Genomic DNA, 27,219 nt, shown 5'->3' on the forward strand with positions numbered 1-27,219 from the left:
GGAGAAAAGAAGAAATAAAGTGTACACCTCTACACAGTCCTTATGTCAGCAGCCAGCTCAGTTCAGAGTTTTGCAGAAGAACAATCAGAGAGATTTAAAAGGTGGACATTTTCATGGATCAGAAGTCCAGGCATGGCCTGGCTCAGCAGAGTGCTGTGCTCAAGGCCTCCCAGAGCTGAAATAAAGGTCCCAGCTTGCCTGGGCTCTTATCTGCAAACTCTGGGGAAGACTCTACTTCCAAATGTGTTCAAGTAAATGGCAGAATTCAGCTCCTGTAGCTGTGCAACTGAGGTCCCTTCATCTGCCAGCCAACAAACGGCACACTGAATTTTTATCATGCTTTGAATTTTTCTAATTCTGCCACATCTTTTGCACTGAGGCAGCAGAAAGCTCTTCTCTTTCATTTTATTTTATTTTATTTTATTTTATTTTATTTTATTTTATTGCAGTAAAATACATGGAACAAGCTCTTCTTTTAAGAGCTCCTGTGATTACATTGGGAATGCCAGATTAATCCAGGATGATCTACCTATTTTAAGATCACTGATTAATGAATGGCCTTATGGCATCTGTAAAGTCCCTTTTGCCATGAAATGAGATCCTGGGAGCCAAAATTCTGTCTACCACAATAGTTATCGGCAGAGTGAGTAAATATAAATAGCAGGTTGGTGAGGGAGTTCCTCCTCTGACAGCCATGCATTTTGAAGGCTACAAAGTTAGTTCTAGGAAGAGTTTTGGAGTCAGGCAGCTATGTTCAAACTGTATTTTACTGGTTATTCAACTTTGAATGCATATGTAACCTCTCTCCGCCTCAGTCTCCTCCGAAGGTTGTGGAAAGGATTAAATTAGCTAATGTAATATAAAGGGCATAGAACAATACTTGGGAAAGGCACATTACATAATGCCTCAATAAATGCTATTATTTTTAGTAAGCCTGAAGGTAGTAGCAACGTAAAATGCAACAACAAAATAGGTTTCAGAGCCACTGCAGGGATTTCATTTTGTCAGGCTTTGGATGGAATGAAATCCTATAGCATCTGTATGTGTTTCCTACTGCTGCTATAACAAGATACCCAACCTCGTGGCTGAAAGTAACGCAGATTTATTATCTTACAGTTCTGGAGGACTGAAGTCCAAAGTGGGTCTGTGAGCTATTGGGTCGGCAGCTAAGTAATTGCGGGTTTCACACATATATGGCTTCAGTTGAATTTTTAGGTTTGCAGACGTAGTACAAATGTAAAACACATTTTGTTATTTGATAGTTGGCTATTCAGCTGTTAATCAGTAAAAAAAAGTTTTTTGATCTGTTTTGTAGTTTTTGTTTGGCGTTCGTTGAAAAATGGAAAATCAAAAGGAACATTTTTGTCATATTTTGCTTTTTTATTTCCACAAAGGGAAAAACGTATCCCAAGCTCATAAAAAGTTATGTGCTGTTTATGGTGACGAAGCCTTAAAAGAACGGCAGTGTCAAAATTGGTTTGCCAAATTTCGTTCTGGTGATTTTTCACTCAAAGATGAAAAACGCTCTGGTTGTCCAGTTGAAGTTGATGACGCCCTAATCAAAGCAATAATCAATTCGGACTGTCACAGAACAACACGTGAGATTGCAGAGAAGCTTCATGTATCACATACATGCATTGAAAATCACTTAAAACAACTTGGCTATGTTCACAAACTCGATACATGGGTTCCTCACGAACTGAAAGAATCACAGTTAACGCAACGCATTAGCAGCTGCGATTTGCTAAAGAAACATAGTGAAAATGATCCATTTTTAAAACGACTGATAACTGGCGATGAAAAATGGGTTGTTTACAACAATATCAAGCGGAAAAGATCGTGGAGCAGGCCAGGTGAACCAACTCAAACAACATCAAAAGCTGATATTCATCAAAAGAAGGTTTTGTTATCAGTTTGGTGGGATTACAAAGGAATTGTCTACTTTGAACTCTTACCACCCAACCAAACGATCAATTCTGATGTCTACATTGAACAACTAACGAAATTAAACAATGCAGTTAAAGAAAAGTGGCCCGAATTGACAAATCGAAAAGGTGTTGTATTCCATCATGACAATGCAAGGCCACACACATCTTTGGTCACTCGGCAAAAATTAATGGAGCTTGGTTGGGATGTTTTGCCACATCCACCATATAGTCCTGACCTTGCACCATCTGATTACTTTTTGTTTCGATCTTTACAAAACTCCTTGAATGGTAAAAATTTCAATAATGATGATGATGTCAAATCGTACCTGATTCAGTTTTTTGCTAATAAAAACCAGAAGTTTTTTGAACGTGGGATTATGATGCTGCCTGAAAGATGGCAAAAGGTCATTGATCAAAATGGGCAATACATTACAGAATAAAGTTATTTAGTTCCATGAAAAAATTGTCTTTGATTTTCTTTAAAAAAATCCGCAATTACTTAGTTGCCGACCCAATAAAACCACAGGAATAGCTGATCTCAGTTCTTTCTGGAGGTTCTAGGAGAGAATCATTTTCTTTCTCTTCCAGCTTCTAGAGGTAGCCTGTATGCCTTGTCTCCTAGCTACTGCTTTCTTCTTCGAAGCCAGCAGTCACCTCATTCTGATGCCACTTCTGTGGTCACGTCCCCTTCTCTGACTTTCCCATCTCTTCCTTTCACTTACCATTGGGACCACCTGGATAACCAAGATAAGCTTTCCGTCTCATGATCATTAACTTAATGATATAAGTGAAGTTGTTGTTTTGATGATTAGTGACTTTAAGCATGTTTTCATATGTCTCTTGGCCTTCTGTATGTCCTCTTTCAAAAAGTATTTATTTAGATCTGTTGCCCATTTTTTGGATTGGATTGCTTATCTTCCTTAAGTTATATGACTGTAAATGTTGGAGATTAAACCCTTGGAGATAACATTGGCAAATCTGGATATTTCTTTTATGTGGAGATAGAAAGAATTCATATGTTTGTTAGACTACTTTAAACTATTAGACTATTTTACTATTTTAAACTAGACTATTTAAACTATGTTAGTCTATTTTAAGCTATTTTAGACTATATTAAGTGAGTAGGTTTAGATTCTCCTTTACTTATGAATCGCATATTTGCTGTTTCTTTTTTATCTAAAGTGTTTATTATTCACTTTATAGTAAAACCCAAAATATTTATATCACTTGAAAACTCCTTCCAATATCTATAAAAATATATACATTTTACACATTTTCAATGATTGTGTCATATACTTTTTTGTCTTTTTTGTACATAATATAATTCTTAATTCAAGGAGCATTAACTATACATCAGACACTCTGATAAAGGCTGGGGCCATAAAGTTGGGGGGGAAAGGCTGATTCCTGTCCACAGACGCTCTCATTATCCTGGAAGAGGGGAAGGATCCTGATCATAGCAATTTTTAAAAAGGAGAAAACATGCCTGAAATACATAATCGCCTGTACTTGGCGAGTGAATGATTGAGTTGTCAGAAAGAGAGGAGTAGGAATGAAAAACAATTCATTACTTGAAAAATTTGGTGCACATCAGTACCTCTAGTTCTGACAGATAATATGGGAGAAAGAATACGTTTGGATGGAGACAATGATTTCGTTCTAGACATTTTGAATTTTATGTGCCGTTTGAAGATGTCCCAGAGGCAGGTATTCATTTATTCAAATGTTTGGAGGTTATTACAGTAATCTAGACACAAGATTATTATGGTTCAAGCAATGAAAGTAAAAGCAAAATAACTCAATTGGTTGGATGGTGTCCTGAACACCCAAATGCTGCTGGTTGGACATGCCCGGGTTGTGGGCTCGATCCCCAGTAAGGGGAGTGCAGGAAGCAGCTGATCAGTGATGTTTCTTTCATCAATGTTCCTATCTCTCTATCTTTCTCTATCTTTATCCCTCTAAAAAAAAAGTCAGTAGAAAATGTTTTTTAAAATTCAGGTGAGGAAGATGGAGAAGTGAAAGCAGCAAATTTTTTATTCTGAAGTTCAGGAAAATGACAGGAATGGAGAAAGGTCATTTGGAAATTACCATGTGGAAGAATCTAAGTGAACGAGATCACATTGGGGGCAAGTGTAACTTAGAAGATGAGCAGCATAAGCCAATTTTCTGAGCTACCCAGACTTTAAGTACAGACAGAAAGCAAAAGGAGAACAATAATAAAGAGGCCAAAAGAAAAACAAGACCATATGGAAGCAAAGGGAGAAGAATATATCACAAAATAAAGAAGCTTCAACAAGATCATCCACCAAACAGTAGTTGAGTCAGGCAAGGAATGAAAGTCTATTGATAAATCTGACAATTAGGAAGAAACTATTGCATTTGCCAGCAGTTTCCCTAAAGTGATAGGGTAAAAATCATGCTGTTCGTTTTAATAAATGCTTATTATTTTAGTAGTATAATTTTAATGAAAATGTACATAGCTACTAAAATATGCTACATAGTATACCATGGTTAAACCCTCCATTTCTCAGTTATTTGGCATTTAAATATTTTTACAATTTTTCAACATTCTGAGTAATGTAATAAGTGTTGTTTTTTATAAATGTGAAAAATTCTTTTCTGGTTAGTGTTCCCAAATGCTATACACTATTCTTCTATTCAAAAAGAGAAGTACAAGTAAATCTTAGTATTTTAAAATAATTTTAGTATTCTAATTTTGAATAATTATTTTTCAGAGATTCCCCCCCCCCCCCGCTCTTTCCATTATTTTCAATAGAGACGATCACAAATGTCTGGACTTGTCTAACCTGGAGTGCACCCTTCTACACAAGCATTGCCTCTACATACTACATCCTGAAGCGCTCTATTAATGCAGCATTATGGTACACAATATTCCGCTTCCTTACTCTACATTATAAACAATTTGATGCCCATTAGTAATAGATTTCTTCACTTTCAAATAATTAATTTCCCACCCATTAGCTATTTTTGTTGACCTCACTTCACAAGAGATCCTCAATCTAAGTTTTATTTTAGTAATCACAATTCTCTCATCTAATTAAAAAAATTGGGCCATTGCCTCAGTGGCCTGCATTCAACCTTATTTTGACTGGTGATTTTCTAATAATATCTCACTCTCTTTTTCACCCCTGTACTTAATATAATAGTAGTTTCTGTTCCATTGAATTCATTCTCTCTTCCCAATTCTCTTTGCCCCACTCTGGTTTTTGTTTTGACATTTCTTTTTCTTTTCCTTCTATTAATTTAGTAACCTATTCAAATCTTTTACTGATACAAATACCTCAAGGGGCATCCGATTATTTATTCAGTAGAAATTCCTAGAAGTGGACGAGGTGGATCATGGAGTATGTAAATTAAGGATTTTTGCATATACCTCTGCATAGGTTGTCTGAATTTTCAGCACAGTACCAATTGCCATACTGGACAATTCTTCTCTATTGTGAATACAAATCCACTTCCCTTTAACTTGGATGGAGAGCCATATGAAATAAACATAACTACGCTTCCACATGGCAGTCCTGCAAATGCTTGATGAAAAGTTATCTGTCCCTAAGTCTTCACTGGTCCATCTTCAAAAGACCTAGTTTCTTCAGCAATTCTCTAAGAGGATTTCCAGCACTGTCAACATCCCAACTGACAAACTGTATCTTGTTCCAAGAAAGCAATATCCCTTTTACCTTATGGTATAATTGTGTGAACAATGTTATAGTTGAATTAAGACTTCACAGCACCCATTAAAAATCTTTGGATATAGCCAAAGCCGGTTTGCCTCAGTGATAGAGTGTTGGTCTGCGGACTGAAAGGTCCCAGGTTCGATTCCAGTCAGGGGCATGTACATTGGTTGCGGGCACATCCCCGGTAGGTCGATGTTTCTCTCTCATCGACGTTTCTAGCTCTCTATCCCTCTCCCTTCCTCTCTGTAAAAAAATCAATTATATATATATATATATATATATATATATATATATATATATATATATAGATAGATTGATATATATTAAATCTTTGGATATAAACACCCTTCTTCTATCAATGCACTAGCTTGTCTGGCAGCCATGCTAACCTATCTCATACTCAGATAAGATTTTCAAAAGCCATTTTGTCACATGAAATGTTGTTGACATGTTTCTCCCACGCTGTACTGTGCACTTGGATCGTGCACAGTACTACATAAGGTAGAATATTATTATATTTATTTTTATTAAATGTCATCGTACAGATATAGATATGCCTTTCTAGCCCAGGGCCACCCCTGACTGTGATGCAGATTATGTGCTAACTGTGGGTGAACATCGTTTATATCAGTATTATCTTACTGTTATTTATTTATTATTGAATACTATGATTTTCCAGCAAATAGCAGTAGAATCTCAAGGAAGAGACAGCTTGTTTCCAATTCCCCCACCTGAAAGTGCCATTTGGACTACCAAAAAAAAATGTCTCTGCTGTCAAAATTTGAGAATACTAAATCTGAAATCTAATACTTTAATTTTTCCCAAGATATGTTATATCTTATAATAGTGTCTAATATATCATCATCAATGTTGATTATTAAAAAATGTTCAGAATAAGGCCAAACAGAAAGGCTTATGCAAACCTCTAGAAACCATTCTATAGTGTTTAATGAAAACATTTATATACCATGTAGAGAAAGCCATTCAACCAGTTATGAATCTCCTATTTAGTTCATATGTCTTTACTTTGTTTCAAAGTATATAATTTTATTATAGGTATTATTGGGGAGGTTCGTAAACTTAATATACAATTACTGAGGAAATTTTGTAATATATATAAGAAAATAAAGATAATAGAAATTACCCAGAGATCATCACTCTGAACATTTATGTGTTGTTGCTGTTCTTTGAAAATATTGGTCATATTGAGGACTAAACTACCTAGTGAGAAAAATAGAAAGCATAATATAAACATTGTCAGGAATGAAGACAAGAACATGGATAACTGTACAGTAGAAATTAAATCTATCATATGAATAGAACAGAAATAGACTTTGTAAACTTAAGTGGGTAATTTTTGGAAAAATAAATTCTTCAAAACTCAATAAAAACAGACAGCTTGAATATATCTACAACAATTTAAAAAAAATGGCACATTAGCTTAAAATTTACACAGAAAATAAAGACCAGACCCAAATAGTTTTATGAAACCTGCAAGGAAAATGTGATCTCATACAAAAATTCTTTTAGATATCTGAACAAAAGGAATGTCCCATTCATCTTAGGATTTAATACATTCTTAAACTGACAAGGACAATTTGAGAAAGAAAAACTTTAATGCAATTTCTTTCATGGACCTGATACAAAAATCCTTAATAAATATTTGAGTAAGATTAAACAATTATTCAATGTAATGTAAAATAACATGACCAGGTAGGATTTATTTGGTAATAAAAGGAAGGCTTAACATTCAAGAAGATATTCACATAATTCACAGCATTAGAAGATTGAAGTAGAAAACACATAGGACTATCTCATGTGCATGAAAGGCATTTCATCATATTTAACAGCCATTAATGATTTAACAAAAATATAATAACAAATTAGCAATAGAAAACAATTCTTAGAGTGTATCTACTTATATATAGCCGACAGGAACTTCATGTGAGGTTGCATCTTCAAAATAATTGCTTTTAAATCCATTAAGAAGATAAACCTCTTCTAAAATGTACTGAACTAGATTTGGCTGCTGTGTTTTTTTGTTGTTGTTGTTTTTTGTTTGTTTGTTTTTTCAATTGGGATATACTTGACATATAATATTAGTTTCAGGTATACAACATAATTCAGTATTTGTATATATTGCAAAATGATTACCACAATAAGTCATTATTCATCACTATACAAAATTTTAAAAATTATTTTTCTTTGATGATAACTTTTATGAACTATTTAACAACTTTTAAATATGCAATACAATATTATTAACTACTGGGGCCCAGTGCACAAATTTGTGCACCTTGGAAGGAACTATAGAGAGTGAGACTGCAGTGGGTAGAGGGGTAGGTCTTGGTCCATCCTATATGCTCCCACCCAGCCCTCCTGCTATGGCCCCCAGTTCCCTCTTAGCCAGCAGCCCTGCTCCCACCACTGCCATTTCCATGTGCTGACGTTACCAGCCATGCTCACACCTGCTAATGGCGATTGGGACCATCACCAGCAGTGGGCATGAGTTGTGGCTGCTGCCCCAAATGCCCCTCAGGAGCAGGGGGAGGTGGAAAAGCCCTCAGGGGCTATTGGGGCCAGCAGCTGATGCTTGTACCCGCTGATGGCCCAGAGCAATTGGGGCCAGTTCCAGGTGCCAGCAGTGGGTGCAAGTGGTGGCTCTGGCACTGGCTATGGGTGTGAACAGGGCCAGCACTAGCAGTGGGTGTGAAGGCGGCTCTGGCACTAGCAGCAGGTGCAAATGCCGGTCAGGACCACGGAATGCAGAAGCAAAGAATTTTCAGAAAATTCTTTGCTTCTGCATTCCTGACCTTGGTCTGGCGCCCCCGCTCACCTGCTCCACCATCCCACTGCAGCTGATGCCCACCATGTCCTGAGCTCTGCCACCTGCTCAATGCCCTCCATGGCTCTACAGCAACAGTTGCTAGTGGTTGTAACCCACAGGTTAAGAACCGCTAGCAGGGTCATCTAAGACCATCGGAAAACACAGATATTTACAATTCATAACAGTAGCAAAGTTACAGTTATGAAGTAGCAACAAAAATAATTTTATGGTTGGGGGCACCACAACATGAGGAACTGTATTAAAGGCTCACGGCATTAGAAAGGTTAAGAACCACGGCTCTAAAGAGACTGCTGGGCAGTAGTCTCCCAAGCATTCATGATCCCGGGGCTTCTTTTGCTGTTGCTGTAGTTATCAACTGTTTGTTGATGATATAATGCATCTATGTAGTCACACATCCTCTGACTCTCAAACCAAACCTACTTTTTTCCCCTCGGTTATTTCATGGATGAACTCACAGGCTGCCTGTCACATGAGAACCCTAATGATAGTCATTTTCAGAAAGAATTTTTCTGGCCCTTCATGAGATTGGCCCACTCACTCTCCATCACCTCCTTAGACCTGGCCTTCTCCACAGCATGCGCTTCTGAGATGGGGCCCTCACTTTGGGGGAGGATATATTTAATGGAGTTTTCTAGGTTCAACTCATACCTCCTGTTTACCTACCACATTGTTATGACCCCTCTTAGATGTTCTGCCTGACTCTGACTGTGGAGTTTGGGGATTTTTCAGCTGGTTTTGCTAAAAATGTGATTTGTGGGTATGGTTTTTATTGTGGTTTTATTGTTTGGAATGGATTCTAGGTTAAGTGAGAAAAACTCTGTTTCTGTGAAAACCAGTCTTGTTAACATTCAGAAACATTTCCCTACTGTTTTCTCTCTATAAAGATGACTGCATAAGAAAGCTCAGGGTGTGTGTTTACTTATCAACCAAGTTAATCTTCAAAAATAAAAATAAAGCACAGGCAGCTTAGCATACTACTTTTCCATAAGCCCAGGCTGCTTCTCTTAGTGCTCAGAGACCTTCCACTTAACACCATGTTCTAGGATGAGGCTGTGTTATATAAATCCAAGCCCATTGGATATTTGGTGATTCAAAAGTCTTGTCCATCATCATTCTTTGCTGCCATATTTCCCTTAGCAATCTTTAAGATTACCCACCTTGATGCTGGGGTCCTCCTGGAAGCTCTCAGAGTACACAAAGACATCATTGGCCCAGGCACAAAAACGTAGGCTTAACGGTTTTAGGTGTGCCCTTTTTTAAAAAAGGAAAATGTCTTCATTGGAAAATTAAATTATTAATCTAATAAATCTCTTGGTATTTTAAATCAACATCCTGCCTGCTCATTTTCTAAGCAAAATGTGTATATTTAATTAATAGTAGTCTTCATGCAGTAATGACACCATAGCCATGTTAGCTAGGGAAAGATATAGAACAGTGAGACTTAATAAATAAGACTAGTCCTCACACCTATCGTAGAACACATGCTTTACATTATTTTGCTGGTAGCGATTATGCTAAATTGCCATTTCACCACAGCCTGCCAATTTCAGAGCTCTTTCATTTAGTCATTCAAAAAAAAAATATTTATTAAATGCCTACAATTGTCAGTCTCTGTGTAAATGCAAAGAATACAAAGATGATCAGAAATAGGCATGATTTCTATTCTCTCCCTCCTTATTGTCAGTGAGAAGATAACATTACTCAGACCAATCACACAAATAAATGTAAATGTAGTATTACCATGGTAGGGACTACTGTTGGATTATGATGGGAGCTCTTCCCTGCGTGTGATCAGAGCTGTTTCTTTCTTCACTGGTACCACGCTGAATATCTTGCACCTGATATCAGAGTGCTGGGTTCCTGAACCCAAAATGTTTATTCCTTTTGCCTTCTCTCCATGAATGCCTCATACTTGCCCTCTTAGGCCGCCCTGCTAGCAATTCTCAATCTGTGAGTCTCGACCCGCAGATTGAGAACCGCTGCTGTAGAACCTAAAACCATTGGAAAACAAAGATGTCTACATTGTGATTCATTAACAGTAACAAAATTATAGTTATGAAGTAGCAACGAAAATAATTTTATGGTTCAGGGTCACCACATGAGGAATTGTATTAAAGGGTCGCGGCATTAGAAAGGTTAAGAACCACTGCCTTAGATAAAGTCAAAAGATAGTTAAAATGGAAGGAGAACCAGTTAGAAGACTAAGGTAGTACTCCAGGTGAAAGAAAATGGACAAAGATGGTGCCATGATATTGAAGCAAGTGAATGGTTTCCAGAGATCACAAATCTACAGAACTGAGTTTTGTGGAAGGTGAAGGACGTGTTCAGAATGATACCTATCTTTCTGACTTTCTCAAAGATGGTTTTTCATTCACTGAAGTAGGGAACACTAGAAGAGGTACAGTGAGGACATGGGGGGGGGAGGGGGCGGGAGGAGAGATGAGAAGACGATTTGACTTTAAGTGCTTTGAGGTATCTGAGTGAAGTTATCAAGTAGCTGAAGTCCATGTGGGAGATAGGGAATAAAATGTAAATCTCTGAGTCATCTGCATGAAAGAGGTTTTCCTGGAATTTACATGTCTCTTCGCCGTGCTTTTTCTTCTACACTTTCCAATTTGAGAATCATTTTCTTTGATAGAGAAAATGGTGAAGTTTGAAAGTCTGGTATTTTGTCCTCTTTTTTCCTCCTCTACATTGCTCCTCCTCCTGCTGCTCTTCCTCCCCTTCCTCCTCCTTCATCATCATCATCTGTTCACATTACCATACACCATCTGCACCAAGCCCTGGGATTGTCCTTGTTCTTCTGTGTTCCAATTCATATATTTTTAAATGGCCTTTTTTTCTGTTCATAGTTTTTTTTTTTTATTATTCCTTTTTTAAAAAATTCACAAACTTCATTTTATTCTGTGCTTTAGCTCTTTGATAAAATTCTTGTATATGCTCCTCGTTCACCTGTATTCTTTTTTATTGTGAACTCATCTCTCAAGTTTGAATCAAAGTCCTTTAATTTGAACACTTCAAAACTCTCCTTCTACAATTCTTTGGCCAATTTAAAAGTATTCTTTTATTCTCATTGCAATCATTTCATATTGTAATATCATCAGAATTAAGGTTTGTGATCCCACTTTCCCTCTTGAATAATCTGCCCTTTTATGTTATCTAATCAAAAACAAGTATCCCCCTATTCTCATTTTCCTCCTTTCCTTTTTCTTCTATTTTTCTGCATCTTTTTTTTTTCTCCTCCTTTTCCTCTTTCTATTATTCTCTCTGTTTTTAGAGTTTTGTCTTATTGAAATTTAGGCATGATTATGCCTTGGCTGGTATTGCTAAGCAGTTAGAGCATCAGCCTGCACACCGAAAGGTTGCAGGTTCAATTCCCCATCAAGGGCATATACCTGGGTTGTAGGTTTGAGCCCTAGTTCTAGTTGAGGTACTTGTGGGGTATATGTGTCTCTCTCATATTGATGTTTCTCTCTCCTCCCCCTTTCTCCCTCCCTTTCACTCTCTCTAAAATAAAAATAACCAATGATGCTGAAACCAGTTTGGCTCAGTGAATAGAGCGTCGGCCTGCGGACTGAAGGGTCCCGGGTTTGATTCCCAATCAAGGGCATGTACCTTGGTTGCCGGCACATCCCCAGTAGAGGGTGTGCAAGATGCAGCTGATTGATGACTCTCTCTCATCGATGTTTCTAACTCTCTATCTCTCTCCCTTCCTCTCTGTAAAAAATAAATAAAAATATATTTTAAAAATAAATAAATAAATAAATAAAAATAATCAATGGAAAAAATGTCATTAAGTGAGGATTAATAAAAAGAAAGAAAGAAAGAAAGAAAGAAAGAAAGAAAGAAAGAAAGAAAGAAAGAAAGAAAATTAGACATGACTAAACACTAGCACAATGGTTCTCTAGATATGTTCACAGCTGATGAGTCCTCAAGGATTTTCTAGGTTTGGGAATGTCCCTACTCTTTTCTAATGCTCCCTATCTACTTTCTACAGAATTTATAATATAAAATTATTATAATTACAAACATAGCATGACAATATTTCTTTTAAAAATTAATAATTTTATTAATATATTTATTGAGATATAGTTTGAAAATCATTAAATTTACTTATTTAAAGTATAGAATTCAATGGTTTCAGTACATTAACAGAGTTGTACAACCATCAATCTAAGAACAGTTTCATCACTCCAATAAGAAACATTCACTTCCCAGTACTCCTACCCCAAACCCAGGAAAACCACTAATTAATCTACTGTCTCCATAGATTATCCATATTATGGACATTTAATATAAATGGAATCATATATATGATCTTTTGTAACTAGCTTTTTTCAAACAGCACATTGTCTTCAAGATTTATTCATGTTATAGCATATATTGATACTCAGTTTATTTTTAATGTCAACTAATAGTCCACTGTCTGGGTAGAATACATTTTTAAATCATTCATCAATTGAAAGAAATTAGGGTTTTTTCCCCCTACTTTTTGGCTATTATGAATAATGATTCTATAAACATTTGTGTACAAATTATTGTGTGGGTATATGTTTTCATTTCTCCAGGATATATACCTAAGAGTGAAATTTCTGAGCCAGATAGTAACCCTATGTTTATCATTTTTGAGGCAACTCAACTAAATATTACTTTTTTCTTTATTATATCTCACTAGAGTCCTGGTGCACAAAATTTGTGCACTTGGGGCGGGGAGGTCCCTCAGCCCTGCCAGTACCCTCTCACAGTCCAGGAGCCCTCAGGAGATGTCTGACTGACAGCTTAGGCCTTCTCCCCTTAGCACTGCTTCAGAGGCAGGAGAGGCTCCCACCACCACTGTTGCACTGGCCAGCTGTGAGCCTAGCTCAGGGCTTCTGGCTGAGCGATGCTCCCCCCGTGGGAGCACACTGACCTGCGTTGAGCATCTGCCCCCTGATGGTCAGTGCACATCATAGTGACTGGCCGTTCCACCTTTCAGTTGATTTGCATATTAGCCTTTTATTATATAGGATTAGAGACAGCCATAGTCTTATTAATTCAGGAGAGGGAAGTTCTAGGGTCTAGTTTGCACCGTGCCAAAGACAAGAAAGGTTTAAAAGTATTTGCTAAGTCACATTGTCCTTGTCTATTGATAACTTAAGACTGGTCTTGCTGTGATTGCACAGTTTACTTGATAAAGCTGGATTTAAAAATTGCTGCCTGCTCAAATTCAATGAACTGAAACACCTGGAGAGGAAGCTGCAACAGCTCTTCTGCCCATCTGGAAATGAGGCACACTTTAAGGAAACAAGATTTTTCTGGAGCACTTTTTACAGAAATCATTTGTTCAGAAGGAAAAAGTGTTTGCCAAAATCAACTCTAAAATGTGTTTATTTCATTTGAAGAAAATTAATGAATTATTAAAGACTATGACATTTTTTTTCTACAAAGAGAATGTGCTGTCCAGAGAACAGATATTTATTGCTATTTTACCTCCGGAGCCCTAAAGTCTCTCTCTTTATTAGCTTTCTGAATGTTGTATCCAATTTGTGTGCCTATACACTTACCTTCAAATTTGTAAAATACATTTGTCATTCCATTGCTAGCAGACTATCACAGGTATTCTAAAAAAAAAAAAAAAAAAAAAAAAAAAGCAGAGATTGCTTCCCTATGTGGATTCCTCCTTGACAAAACATACATTATCCACTTTATGTGAATCAATAGCCTAAGAACCCACTGAGATAATGAAAAAAATAGCAATGTAATTTTGCTGGGGTAGTGAGTATATAGAAGACTGTTCTTGCAAATATTATGCAAAATTGCATAGGCTTAAAATTTTGCACTAAGTATTCACCAACGTGATATTCTTCAGTGATAAGATTTGATTTTATTAGGTATCTTGATATGAATGAAATGTAAAGTTGCAAGTCTAGCATTGTGAGCCACAGCCAACCACTCCCTGCCTCCCAAGTTCTGTGTTTACTGCCTTACTCACTCACTTTGCATCGGCAAATCATAGAGAGAAGCTAAATGCTCTCAGCTGCACTATACCAAATCAACGCTGAGATGAATAATGAACTTAATTTTCCATAAAGACATTCTGTTTGGCATTTCAGCTAATAAGGTAAGCTAATGGCAATTCTGGGCTATGGAAAAGAAAATAAATAGTCTCGTTGTGCTTGATTTCTGTGCTAATCCATAATTCTTCCTTTAATATGCTGCAGTTAATTTCATGTTTCACTATGTCTGTGAATGTGGGATGGACAATTTTATGAAGAGTACCCCTAATGCACCCTTTGCCTCTGATTAGGTTGCTTATGTATTAGAGGGGCAGAGGGAGAAATCCAGCCTTTTAGTAAGAATGTTATCTATATAATAATTTTTTACCGCCCATAGTGCAAAGTGAATTTAGCTAAACAGCAGAAAATTTAGATGCAGCAGAGATAGACAAATGTATTTAAGCACTGCTTATTGAATATCTTTAGCATTTAGTATGACATATAAATTGATATTGAATGTGCTCTAAAGAAAGCAGAATACATAAATCATGTTGGTTTCTGAGTCATTTCATTTCTAAGTACATGTTATTCTCAAGAAGGTAATATTTTCCGTTGCTAACATTATTCCAGCTTTATATGGGTTTTATTTTTTTAAAGATTGTATTTCTAAAATAGCAGCATAGCAGTAATATGAATTTAGGCTATTAGTGTCTTACTTACCAGGGCTGCAATGATTTTAGTTCATATGGAAAATGTACTAGTACTTGTATATTCACTGAAGTTCATGGAATTAAAAACCATGAGACTTTCATATCTACTTTGGTTATGCTTTTTGTGATCAGTTTTCCAGCCTTTAACACAAAGGTTTTTATTTTTGTCAGATTGGAGCATAAATCCCTGAAACCAGCAAAAGCTTAGCAAGATAGGAAGGAAATTACAATCTTTTCTGTAAGGATGAAAAAAAATATGATCAAGATTTATGTTCTCTGGGCTCATTGCTGTGTCACCTGAAAATTAGAGACTCTATTCTCTCAAAGTAGGTGACCTCAAAAGGCATTTTCAGAAGGTCTATTCAAAAGCAGCCAAACTATGTGGAAATTTTGGAGAAATGGAAAGGAAATGTTTCTTCTATTCCTATTGCCAAACCTTCCCATTCTGTTTTCCTGAGTAGGGAGTGGGCTATAGCCACCTGATGTTTTTGTTTTGTGGCAATCTTTAAACATCACAGGCTTTTATAGAAATGAAAGAGTTTTTATGACCCACCCCCCTTTAAAGTGTCCACAGTGCCTGTGTTCCTTAAAAGTGTAAACAGGATGTTTGAGTACAAGTAGTTAGCTGCCACTAATGATTTAGTTCCACTTAAATATCATCCATCGTCCACCAATAAATTTGAGCATTTCTCTTGAAATGCCTCTAATATAGTACAACCATGTAAAGGAGGAGTGTGTCATTTTAGTCTACCACAGTTCATTTTTAAGAATACCAAGACAGCCCTGGCTGGTTTGGCTCAGTGGATAGAGCGTCAGCCTGCAGACCAAAGGGTCCCAGGTTCGATTCCAGTCAAGGGCACATGCCCAGCCAGGGTTGTGGGCTCGATTCCTAATGGGGGGAGGGGCATGCAGGAGGTAGCCAATCAGTGATTCTCTCTCATCATTGGTGTTTCTATCTCTCTCTTTCTCCCCTCCTCTCTGAAATCAATAAAAATATTTTTTCTTAAAAAAGAACACCAAGACAGACAGACATATGTTACCTGTTCTTATTTCAGGACTTTAAGATGTATTCAATTCCATTCTCTGTTTATAGAACTCTGTTGGAAGTGCAATTTGCTGGCTTGGTTTTTATTTATAAAGTGTTCATTTTCTCTTCATCTTTCCCCCTTTCCCTCTCACACCTCTTTGCTCCAGTCCATCCTTAGCTGCCCCATGCACTCTTTTTCTCCTTTAAATTCTAATATCTTTTTTCCATTGCCTTACATCCCCTGGAAGAAATTAACTAGAAAACAAATTTTTGTAACCACCACGTTGTTTTCTTCAATTTTCTGTCCTTTGTACAACACAAAATATTTTATACCAGCATGACATTTTATCCACTATGGCTACCTAAAACCAACCTGCTGATGTCAGTCTGCAAAGCTGTCTGACCAGCTTCCCTCTCATGATTCTGTTGTCTACAATGGTCAACCCACTCATGTTCAAGATGATATGCAAAGCTGCCAAATGCAAGGCATGTGTTATTTACAGACTCACATGTTAACGCTCAGTGTTAATTAATGCAGAAAATCTAGAGGAAGCAGCACCCCCACCTTTCCTTCACACACCCACAGAGCAAAGACCACAGAACAGCCATCAGCTGGGGACAGTGGTAACAGAGACAGCGGCATTGTTACAGATGGCCCGCCATCATAAGACGTTCCTGGCATGATGGCAAGGAGGCCCAAGCAGAAGGCAGCAAACAGATTTGTTCCCAAACACATGCAAAGCTCATTCTTGGGGACAATCAGAATTAAGTGGAGGAGGAGCAAAGATGAGGGAGGACTAAAATATCACTAGACTTGCTTATTGTTGCTAATGTTACCTCATGTAAGCTCACAGTCTGGGGAATGAAAGGATGTTTGCATTATGAAAACAAAGGTATTACTCAAAAGCTAGCATGTCTAAAACTGGGCTTAGTATATTCCCCATGAGCCTCCTTATCCTGTTTCCTACCTCTGTAAATAGCATCCCTGCCTACACAGTTTTTTCAATCCCAGAACATGGGAAAACCTTGATTTTCCCCACCTCTATCTCACCTTCACATTTCCAAGGTAAACTCATAAAAGTCGGTTGGATGAATGGATGAGTGAAGAAATCACAAAGTCTTATAAATGTTATTTCTATTCACTTCTCTCCATTCTCTCTGCCACTATTCTAGTTACATTTCTCTGGTTTCTCACCTTGATTTTTCTAGATACCTCCAAGTGGTCTTCCTGCCTCTGGTTTGCCCTTACTCCAGTCCATTCTGTGTCCTATAGCCCCAAAATGTTTCTAAAATACAGATGAAAATCACCAAACCTACTGCATATAAGTCATCAGTGATTCCTCCTTACTCAGGGGATAGAGTCCAAACCCCTTAACATGATTTACAGGGTATGACATAGGTGGAGACTTTTTCTCCACAGCCTCATTTCCTAGCACTCCCCCTGTTTAATCTTCATTTCAGCCCTACTGATTGCCTTCTCACTTTCTCAAAGGTGCCATGTTCTCCTGCCCAGGGCATTTGCATGAGCTGCTGTCTCCTTTGTTTCTTCCATCCATCTATCCCAAATTTTTCTCTCCCCTGCTTAAACCCTTTACAACCTTCAAGCCTCCTTTGATGGCACTTCCTCCAAGGAGCCCTCGTTGGCCAGGTTTGAGTTCAGTACCCTCTCCCTATATGTTTTCACAGCATCCATAATTTCTTTATCATGCTTCTTCTATTTATAGTATTATCTACTTCACTAACCTACCAATTCCATGGAGGAACATATCCAGTCTCTTACCCAAAGTTAGTAGCCATATAGAATTCATTCAAATTCTATATGAATGCGTGAATAGATACTTGGGCTCCATAACAAGCTTTATTATCTTTTATTTTGGTGGTGTTGCAGAAAGTGTACTCAATGATTCTTTGTTATTTATTCCTGCAAAGTACTGTGATAAAGCGGTTCATCTGTTCCTATCATCCACGCTGTCATCTTGTTCCTATTCCTATTTTATAAATGAGACACCTGAGGCTCGAATTGCCACCAGTCATGTGCCCCTTGGTCTGCTTAATTCCAGGGGCCATCTCTTTCTATCCTCCATATGGGCCACTGCTTCCTAAGAATGAGAGGAAATTTTCATCTTAGAAAATGAACAGTGGATTGGGTAAAAAAAATTTTTTTTAAATCCTTAATTTGTCACTGCCTACCTATTCATTTGCTTTTTGACCTCCAATGGTCTGCCCTGGGTGTGCTTTTCCTTTATTGTTAATCTGAAAGTGCCTTTCTTTGTTCCATATTCTTTATCCTCCAGCTTTCTTCTATAGCCCCTATGTCTCCGGGAGTTTTCTGCTTTTCTTGCTCTCTCCACAGTGCAAGTAGCTGGGCCTCACATTTCTGTTTCATTTCCATTGTCCTTTTCAACACGATTTTTCCCAGTCCTGCTCTATGATTACTCTTTCCACGGTGCTTTTGCCTGAGCTCAGTGAGCCCTTAATGTTCGCCAGCCATAGTCTGATGGCAGACCACTTAGGGGGCTCCCATTGGTCTTTCATCGGGGAAGCAAATTGCTACTTGTTACTACCCAAGCACTTAATGAGCAGTGCTCTCTGTGGGAGAAATATCTGGAAGTACAGCTAGAGAAGGGAAATGTACAATTTCTGGAAAATGTTCCATTTTGTGTCGATTGAGATAGTCTTCAGGTCCTAGTGATGCAAATCAATACACCTTGCACACAGTCTCAGAATGTGAGAGGCAGTACAGCCTTGTGTGAGGAGCGAAGGTTTCTGAGTTGACAGACATTTGGTTTGGATCCTGTTTCTAACATTTCTCTGTCTATGTGACCTTGACCAAATCAAGTAACCTTTCTGCACCTCCATTGCTTCACCTGTAAAACAGAGATAATTATGGTGCCTATCTCATTAAATGATGCCTGGCACAAAGTAGGTACCCAGTTACCTATAATGTGTAGGTGGTTGTGGTATGTGGAAAGTGGCCCAGAATATGCCCATACCCTGATCCAGGAAATAACCAATGTTACCTTACATGGCAAATGTGGCTTTGCAGATGTGACTAAGTTAACAATTTTTGGATGAGGACATTTTCCTGGATTATCTGATCAGGCATGAAAGTTATCACAAGTATTCTTATAAAGAGGAGGCAGAGAGAGACTTGGTCCCAGAAGAAGGCCATGTGACCATAAGAGCAGAGAGGTTTGAAGAGGCTGTGCTGCTGGCTTTGTGATGGAGGAAGGGAAGGAATGCATCTCTAGAGGTGGAAAAGACAAGGGCATGGGTTCTCCGTAGAGCTTCCAGAGGGAGCTCAGCCCTGCCCAAACCTTGGTTCTAGCTCAGTGAGCTGATTTCGGACTTCTAGCCTCCAGAACTGTGAGAGAATAAATGAGTTACATTTAGCCACTAAGTTTGATCATTTGATATGGCAGCCATGGGAAGCTAATACTGTGGTGATACTTTGGGAAATGAAAGATAACTCTGGAAGAGACATGACAAAGGTTGACGTGTTGGGCTGAGAAGCCCTGTAAGTGTACAATGTGCACCCAGAGGCACGGTTGGAGGGATCACAATGTCAGTGTCGTGGGCCAGAGGAAGTGCAGAAGGAGGAGGTGAAAGGGTGAAGCCATGTGCGGGGATTTTAAACATCAGAAGTGAGGTCTTGTGGGGAAGGGAGGAGATAAATAGTGACTGAGGGTAGGATGTGACAGTGCATGGTGGCTGAGCAGATGGTGAATAGTCTGTTCAGGAAAGACAGAGCAGTTAAGAAGAAAGGCTAGTTTGGGTAATTTCCCTGGGCAGCCAGGCTTGCTGAGAAAGGGAGGAAACATGGATTTAGAAAATACGACCTGTGTCCCAGAAACAAAAGCAGCCATGCCTATTGCTTTCAGTGCCATATTATTGGGGGGGGGGGGGGGGGGGGGGGGAGGCAAGCCAATGAAAGGAATTCTGGAAAAGACATGTGCTTTACATCTAGTCAAGACCATTAGCAGGAAACTGAGAGCCTTCAGCTTAATCTATTTCTAGCAGTACCCAGAGAGGCCTCCATCTGAAGGGAAGTCTGTTTCATTTCAACTCTCCGTGTATCATACGTAATTTGTACCTCATACAGAACACATAGCACCATTTCACATGGCCATGCCTCCACATACACTATTTCCTCTCCCTCTTGCCCTGGGCCCAGCTGGCAAAGTATGCCCATCGTTCAAGTAGCTCATCAATATGACCTCTTTGGACCACCTCCCATGCTAATTGCACTGTCTGGTATGTGTTTTCTAGCAATTTCCACAGTTGATTGTAATCACACTGGAGTGCTTGTTACTCCCTCCCTACCACTTTACCCCCACTAATCTCACCGCTCCCTCCAATAGATAGAAAGATCCCTGAGGGCAAATGCAATTTACTGATACTTATATCTTCTGCTCCCACAGTGCTTGGCATATAAGAAGCAAATAAAAGTGAATGGATGGATGGATGAATTGATTCATTGATCAAATCCTATGGGGAGAGTTATCATGGGATAAAAAAAAATAATAATGAAGTTCATGAACCCTAGGTCAGTGTCCAAAGAAAGTAGTCCTTCCATCCTACTCTTCAAAAGCAAGAAATAATAAGAGAAAGAACTTTTTCATGCATGAAACAGGGATTAATTCCTTTATCATTTGTTGTTTGGTTCAAAGTGCAACTCATTATCTGAGCTAGAATTTACAAACAACTTTTCTCCACGCCCAGATCTAATTTGTCATTTCTTTTATGACATGATTTTTTTTTTTTTACCAAGGCAGCCTACAAAAGGAGAATAACAAAATACTATGTTAAATGATGCACACTAATTTATTTTCAAATATAATAAAACCACAGGTTGGTTTTTACCTATTGTGTTGCACATTTGAGGGAAAATTTCCAAGGTTCATATTTTTTCTTTAAAAAGAGATACATATGCTCAATGCAATATTTATAAACAAAGGCTACTATTATAGTTTCATTACAAATATAAATAGTAAGAGCAGCAGTAAAACACATCCCATTCACAACTGAAACAAAATTACAGTAAAACCTCGCCATAATGGACTAATTCGGGCTAGGGGTATCTGTTAAAGCTGGAAGTCCATTATATAATAAAGTAGGTTCTCCAACTGTGTTTATTTTAAAAATTGATAAATTAGTTTACCTGTTTTTACTGATGTAAAACATGTAGACATGTTTGACTAATTAAAATTCAGTATGTATGAAAAGTTTAAATTCCCAGAAAAGCTTTCTATATGTTATTACTATAAATTTAAATTTATACTGAATAGGTCTAGTGAATGGGTGCATTCACCAGTCACCGTGAGTAAACAAATGTAGCCAAAACCAACCGGTTTTGCTCAGTGGATAGAGCGTCGGCCTGCGAACTAGAAGGCCCCAGGTTCAATTCCCGTCAAGGGCATGTACATTGGTTGTGGGCACATCCCTGGTAGGAAGTGTGCAGGAGGCAGCTGGTCGGTGTTTCTCTCTCATCGACGTTTCTAACTCTCTATCCCTCTCCCTTCCTCTCTGTAAAAAATCAATAAAATATTTTTTAAAATTATAAAACAAAACAAATGTACACGGCTGGGGCGTGGTTTAGCACACGTGGGAACATTGGCCAGCACCAGTCAAAACTCTTGCAGAAAGTCACACCGGCCACAACACAACCAATTGCCCTGAGCCATGCCCTGTGATCACACCCTAATCATCCCCCAAACATTGTTCACAAGCAGTGATTCTTGGATTTCAACAGGAAGATTTTAGTTGTACATATGTAATATTTATTTATGTCGGTGAAATTACTACAGGTTTTTTTCCCCCAACACATGGCCTATTCCGTAAATTGTTGTTAAAAATATCAGTTCCAAAAAAATAACCTGTTAACTTATTTATAAGAAAATCTTGGTTTAAAAGCATTTAAAAATTAACAGGGTATTAATTTTCACATATGACATACAGGCTGGAAATTTTGCCCGTCCAATCCGAAGTCCGTTAAACCAAGGTCCACAAAATTGAGGGTCTACTATAATCATAGATATTGACCACATGGTCGAAATTCCTTTACAGAGCCACCTAGATTAGTGTTTGGCTAAACAGCTGGGTACTCTAGCCGGGCCAGGTGGCCGTCTAAGCTAACCTCTGCAGGTGGGAACTTGAGTGGTAGCCTCTGGGGTAGTGGTTGGGAGACTCTGGGCCCAACAGGGACGCTGCAGCGCGAATTGTTACAAAGGTTCTCTTCAGCTGCGTTCTTTCTCCTAAGTTAGTTTGGGTCAAAGACCTCAGTGTAAATAGCAACTGTCTGACCAGCTGCCCAGGAGGCCAGCTCGCAGCCATCCCAGCAGCGTGAGCCTCTGCTGTGCTGACCTGGACCTGCTGCCTTAACACAGTGCCTGGCCCGTCCCTGTAATGGACATGTTTTTAAGAGTGAGGAAATCAATTGTGAAAATTTTGCTTCTTGCTGACAAAGGAACAAAAAAACCTACAGTCACACGCAATGTCACATCACATGAAACAACTAGAAATTTCAGGAACCGATCAGTTAAGCCCTTCTACATTCTAAAAGACCCATATTTCCATAATGACCTGTCTTAATAAAGCAAATAGAGAGCCAACCTGAAAAAAAAATATTTACTCTAACATACTACTAATGTAACACATATCACATTATTTTAAAGCCAGCTGTTTACAAATCTGCCGCACCCAGCAATCTGTGAGCCGCTTGAGGGAAGGGGTGATGTCATTCATTTGGCAGAGGCTGTGTCCTATTCATGCCTATGTTTCCAGTTACAAGGAGAGTCAAGTAAATAAAACAAAACTACTCACCAAATCTTTTGTTTTTATTGTCTAACGTTTTAAATATGTCTCCTTTTCCCAGATTGACCCCACCACCACCACCACCACCCTAGGCTAGCCATTTCCACCCCGGGCAAGCCCCCACTGCCCCAGAGTCTGTGTCCATTGGCTATGCTAATATGCATGCATCCAAGTCCTTTGGTTGCTCTTTTAACACCCCCCCACCTCCACTGCCTTTCGTCTCTGGATCTATTTTTGTTTATCAAATTATGTTGATCATTCTATTCCACATATGAGTGAAACCATCTCACCAAATCTTTTTTACCACGTAGCCTGAGTTATACCTGACTTATTTATTAATCAGTTCAGGATTTAGGAACCTTTAACCCTGGATCTTTCTTCACCAGTGGTGGGGGAGAAACATGGCAGCAGGTCCGGAAGGGCCCCTGTGCATGAAGGAGCTGGCGGGTGTAGTATCGTGGAGGTAGGTTTGAATGGTGGACTCATAACCGGTATCTAGAGGAGAGCATTCCAAGATGGAAGAGGTTGGGAAATGCTCTCTATTGCACTGCTCCCTTAAAGTGTTGCCATCCATATTAGCATCTAAAGATTCCAGATGCCTGAGTATATGGCTGAGTTTATCAGATTCAATTCCTTTTCTTCACATGTACATCTGTTCATTCACCTCATTTACAAATGAAGAAACTGATACCCAGAATGTAAATTGCATTTTACATGGCTCGTAAGGGGCAGAATTCAACTAGAAATCAGATCTTTCTCTTGGACCTGTGTGCTCTCAGCTTTATCATATTGTAACTGTCTACCACTGAGCTCAACAAAATAAAAACATGATTAATCTAGCCCTAGCTGGTTTGACTCAGGGGATAGAGCATGGGCCTGGGGACTGAAGGATCTTGGGTTTGATTCTGGTCAAGGGCTCATGCCTGAGTTGCAGGCTCGATCCCCAGTAGGGGGTGTGCAGGAGGCAGCCAATTAATGATTCTCTCTCATCATTAAAGTTTCTCTCTCTCTCTCTCTCTCTCTTCCTCCCTCCCTCTCCCTTCCTCTCTGATATAAATAAAAATAAGTTTTAAACATGATTAATCTGTATGAATAATTTTCACCCATTTGCAAACTCTTTTGATCTCCCTGTATGGAGATGTAGAAGACTAAATTGGAGGTTTGGAGGTTGGTTGCTTTCTCTGTGGAAAGGAAGAACCATAACAAAAACCCAGTCTTCAGGAATTTACACTTTGTGTCAAGCCCATGCCATTGCTTATTTCACTCAAAGAATCTGTGTTCATAAAACATAGCACTAGATGCATGAGAGTGGCGTTGACCTGTAGAATTAGGCATGTGTCACATGTTTTGCATTTTATATCATGAACCTAGACCATGCCAATCTTTCCCAGTAAAAACAGTAATGAGGTAAGAATGTCTTATTTAGGTAATAAATGATTATCTCTGGGTCCAAAGAACCTTCTATCACCAAAAACTGACTGGAATTCTTCAGTATTCTCTCTCATACACACATGAACACATATGCACGCTTCATATTCAATGTTTTCCCTATTACATTTTAAACTACCCAACGACAGTAACTATTTTTTTCATTTGAGGAAAAAAGAAATTTGGCCTTTTTTTCTTTCTTTACCTTTTTGGTAATGAGTCAAAATGACCTGATTTGGGTTCTTCAAATATTCATACTTCCCAGTGACAAGGCTGCCTTCTGCAAGTCACAGCCACCTCACTGCAGCAGAGCGATTAGGCACTTCACTTCCCACTCAAGTTTGCAATTGTTTGTGCAGAGTAAAAATTCTGAATTAATAGACAAACATTCCACTAAATGCCCCTCCTAACATCCTACTGGACAAAAAGGAATTACTTTCTTTTTCCCTGAGCTATATTTGGATAACATCCAGAACCAAATAAAAATCAAACTGTTTGGTGTCACAATGTCCAGAGGGAACATTTTTTTCATGAGACATAATTTTTAAATAAAAATTTTAAAAAAAAATTAAGCAGCTTCCTAGCTTTTGTCCAAATCAGTCTAATGTCCCCGATAATACTGGGAGAAGTCTGGAGCATAGAGCATATATTCTGGGGTAAGTAGGCCATTATGGGGTAGTCAGAGGCTGAAGGGGGGCAGCTGAGTGCCCGCCCAACTGCCACAGTAGAGGGCTAAGACTAGCTTTGTTCCTTGTACTCCCATCCATCTGGCACCTTGGATTTCTTCTCTTCCACCCGAGATATTGCTACATGTAAATTTTGACCTGATTTCCATTGTAATAAATATACGGGCATAGAGGCAAAAGCAGCTCAGGAGCAATTGTCCCTACCTGGGATTTTTTTTTTTTTCGGGTTGGCTTCTTGAACAAAAATCACTTAAGTAACAATTGATTTTTCTGCCCAGTTTTGCAGAAAGCATAATTTTCTTGAATTTTATGTGAAAAGAGAAGTACATTTATTCACTTTGTTTGGGTTTACAAGACAGCTTCCTTTTGTTCTGATGTTATGCAGACACCAAAAGGAGGTATAAAAAAATGTCTGGGAGGCATTTGGGCATCATAAAATATTTAAATCAGCAGTTTCTCCCACATGTGGTCAATAGAAATAGAGGGAAACTGAGGCATCTGATCTGATGGCCTTTGGAGAATTATCATAGCTTCGTGTAGGAGGATTCAATACGGATACAATTTTAATGTAAGGTACTTGAGAATGTAGATTTTCAAAACATAGAGTACCTCACTGAAAAAAAATTATGTTATTACATTAATTTAATTAATCATAAACAATTCCCATTTTATTTTTAAGAGGTTAATTATATAAAGAAAACATTTAGAGGCTAAATATACTAAAATAATATCTGCAATTTATTCAACTGATAAATTAGCATAAAGATTTACTTATTAGGTGACTCATTGCAATCCTCTTTGAGAAAAATAAAAATATGATACTGAAGTGTCCCTCAGTGTACTGTTAATATGCTAGTTCCTCCATCTGTGATGCTCAAACGTAAAGTGTGGTCTTCATGAAGGCAGGAATTTGGTTTTGTTCAGTTCTGCACCTTCAATGTCTGAAGTGGGCCTGACACATGGAAGGTGAGCATTAATCATTTGCTTACTGAATGAATAGTCCCATATAATAAAGCATTTCATAGCTATTAGGAAGAAGGAGGTGGATCTATAAGCGCTGACATGCAAAGACCAACATATACTAAAGTAAAAGTGTCAAGTGCTGAACAATATTTATGCTTTAATACCAGTTAGTTAAAAAAGAAAATGTGCTTATATATGGATATATAGATATACACACATATATATGCATGAAATATCAGAAGGAAAATGTGAAAGTGATAAGATGGTAGTTACCTATTTTAGGAAGTAAAAACTTGGAGAGCTGGCAGCAGGAGACTTCTACTTTGAACTCTATACCATTTAGAGTGTTTGTGGGGGGTTTTCCATAAATAACATATATAACTTTTATTAAAAAATTAATTCTGTGGAAAGCCACCAAACCCATTTTTATTTTTAAAGATGACATCTGTGAGGGATCACAAGCCTACTGCCAGGATGGGTCTGTTTTTGAGAATTTGTGTTGTCTGTACAGGATCTCAGTCTCCATCACTGGCAGGAAAAACATAGGGGAAAAGTTATAGCTGGAAATTAGTGAATGTTGGGTAGGAGAATTAGAAAGTAGGATCTTTATTATTAAAGTCCTTTTTCCCCCATTTTTTCAGCTTGGGCTAGAATCTTATGTTCAAGGAAAACGTACATGTAACTGAATGCAAAAAAAAAACAAAAAAAAACATATGTTCTGAGTCAGTCGGCACCATTTATTTTCAATGAGATAAAACAGCTTATTTAAACTTTGAAATTTCCCATTGGGTTTAGACGATTCAGCTGTTTATCCAGCAGCACTCTGCTTAAAAATAGATGGAATGACATTTGTGGATGCTTTAAAAAAAATATCCTTTGGAGAAAGAAGCAGAACTCTAATGCCACATTTACCATCCATGTTATGTAAGGAAGGCAAGTTTTATGCTGTGAGGACTCAAATTATTCTTCTTTCTAACCTATATCAACTCTTTGGAACCAATCACCATCATTGAATATATGATATATATATAGACAAAGACATCCCAGCTAAGTTTTACTTTTTTGGTGGCTGTAATTAATTTAATGGAAATCTAAATGTGGTTGGAAAGAGTTTTTAATAATTGCACATGAAGAATGTTTTCTTTT

The 27,219-nt window shown here is 38.1% G+C and overlaps 1 protein-coding gene across 12 annotated transcripts in view; it reads left to right on the forward strand.

Annotated features, from left to right (window-relative positions):
• DLGAP1 (DLG associated protein 1) overlaps positions 1-27,219 on the forward strand; it is a 572,027-nt gene that overhangs the window by 356,089 nt on the left and 188,719 nt on the right. The window contains exon 1 of one of the 12 annotated variants that reach the window (XM_036418504.2): positions 14,440-14,571. The exons of 10 other annotated variants lie outside the window; for them this stretch is intronic. In XM_036418504.2, coding sequence (XP_036274397.1) covers positions 14,521-14,571 — 51 coding nt within the window. In that variant the 5' untranslated portion in view covers positions 14,440-14,520. Of the gene's footprint in view, positions 1-14,439; positions 14,572-27,219 lie in introns of those variants that run through there. One more of the 12 variants, XM_036418502.2, reaches the window with a different exon arrangement.

Source organism: Pipistrellus kuhlii, unplaced genomic scaffold, assembly GCF_014108245.1.
Source record: "Pipistrellus kuhlii isolate mPipKuh1 unplaced genomic scaffold, mPipKuh1.p scaffold_m20_p_6, whole genome shotgun sequence".
Lineage (NCBI taxonomy): Eukaryota > Metazoa > Chordata > Mammalia > Chiroptera > Vespertilionidae > Pipistrellus > Pipistrellus kuhlii.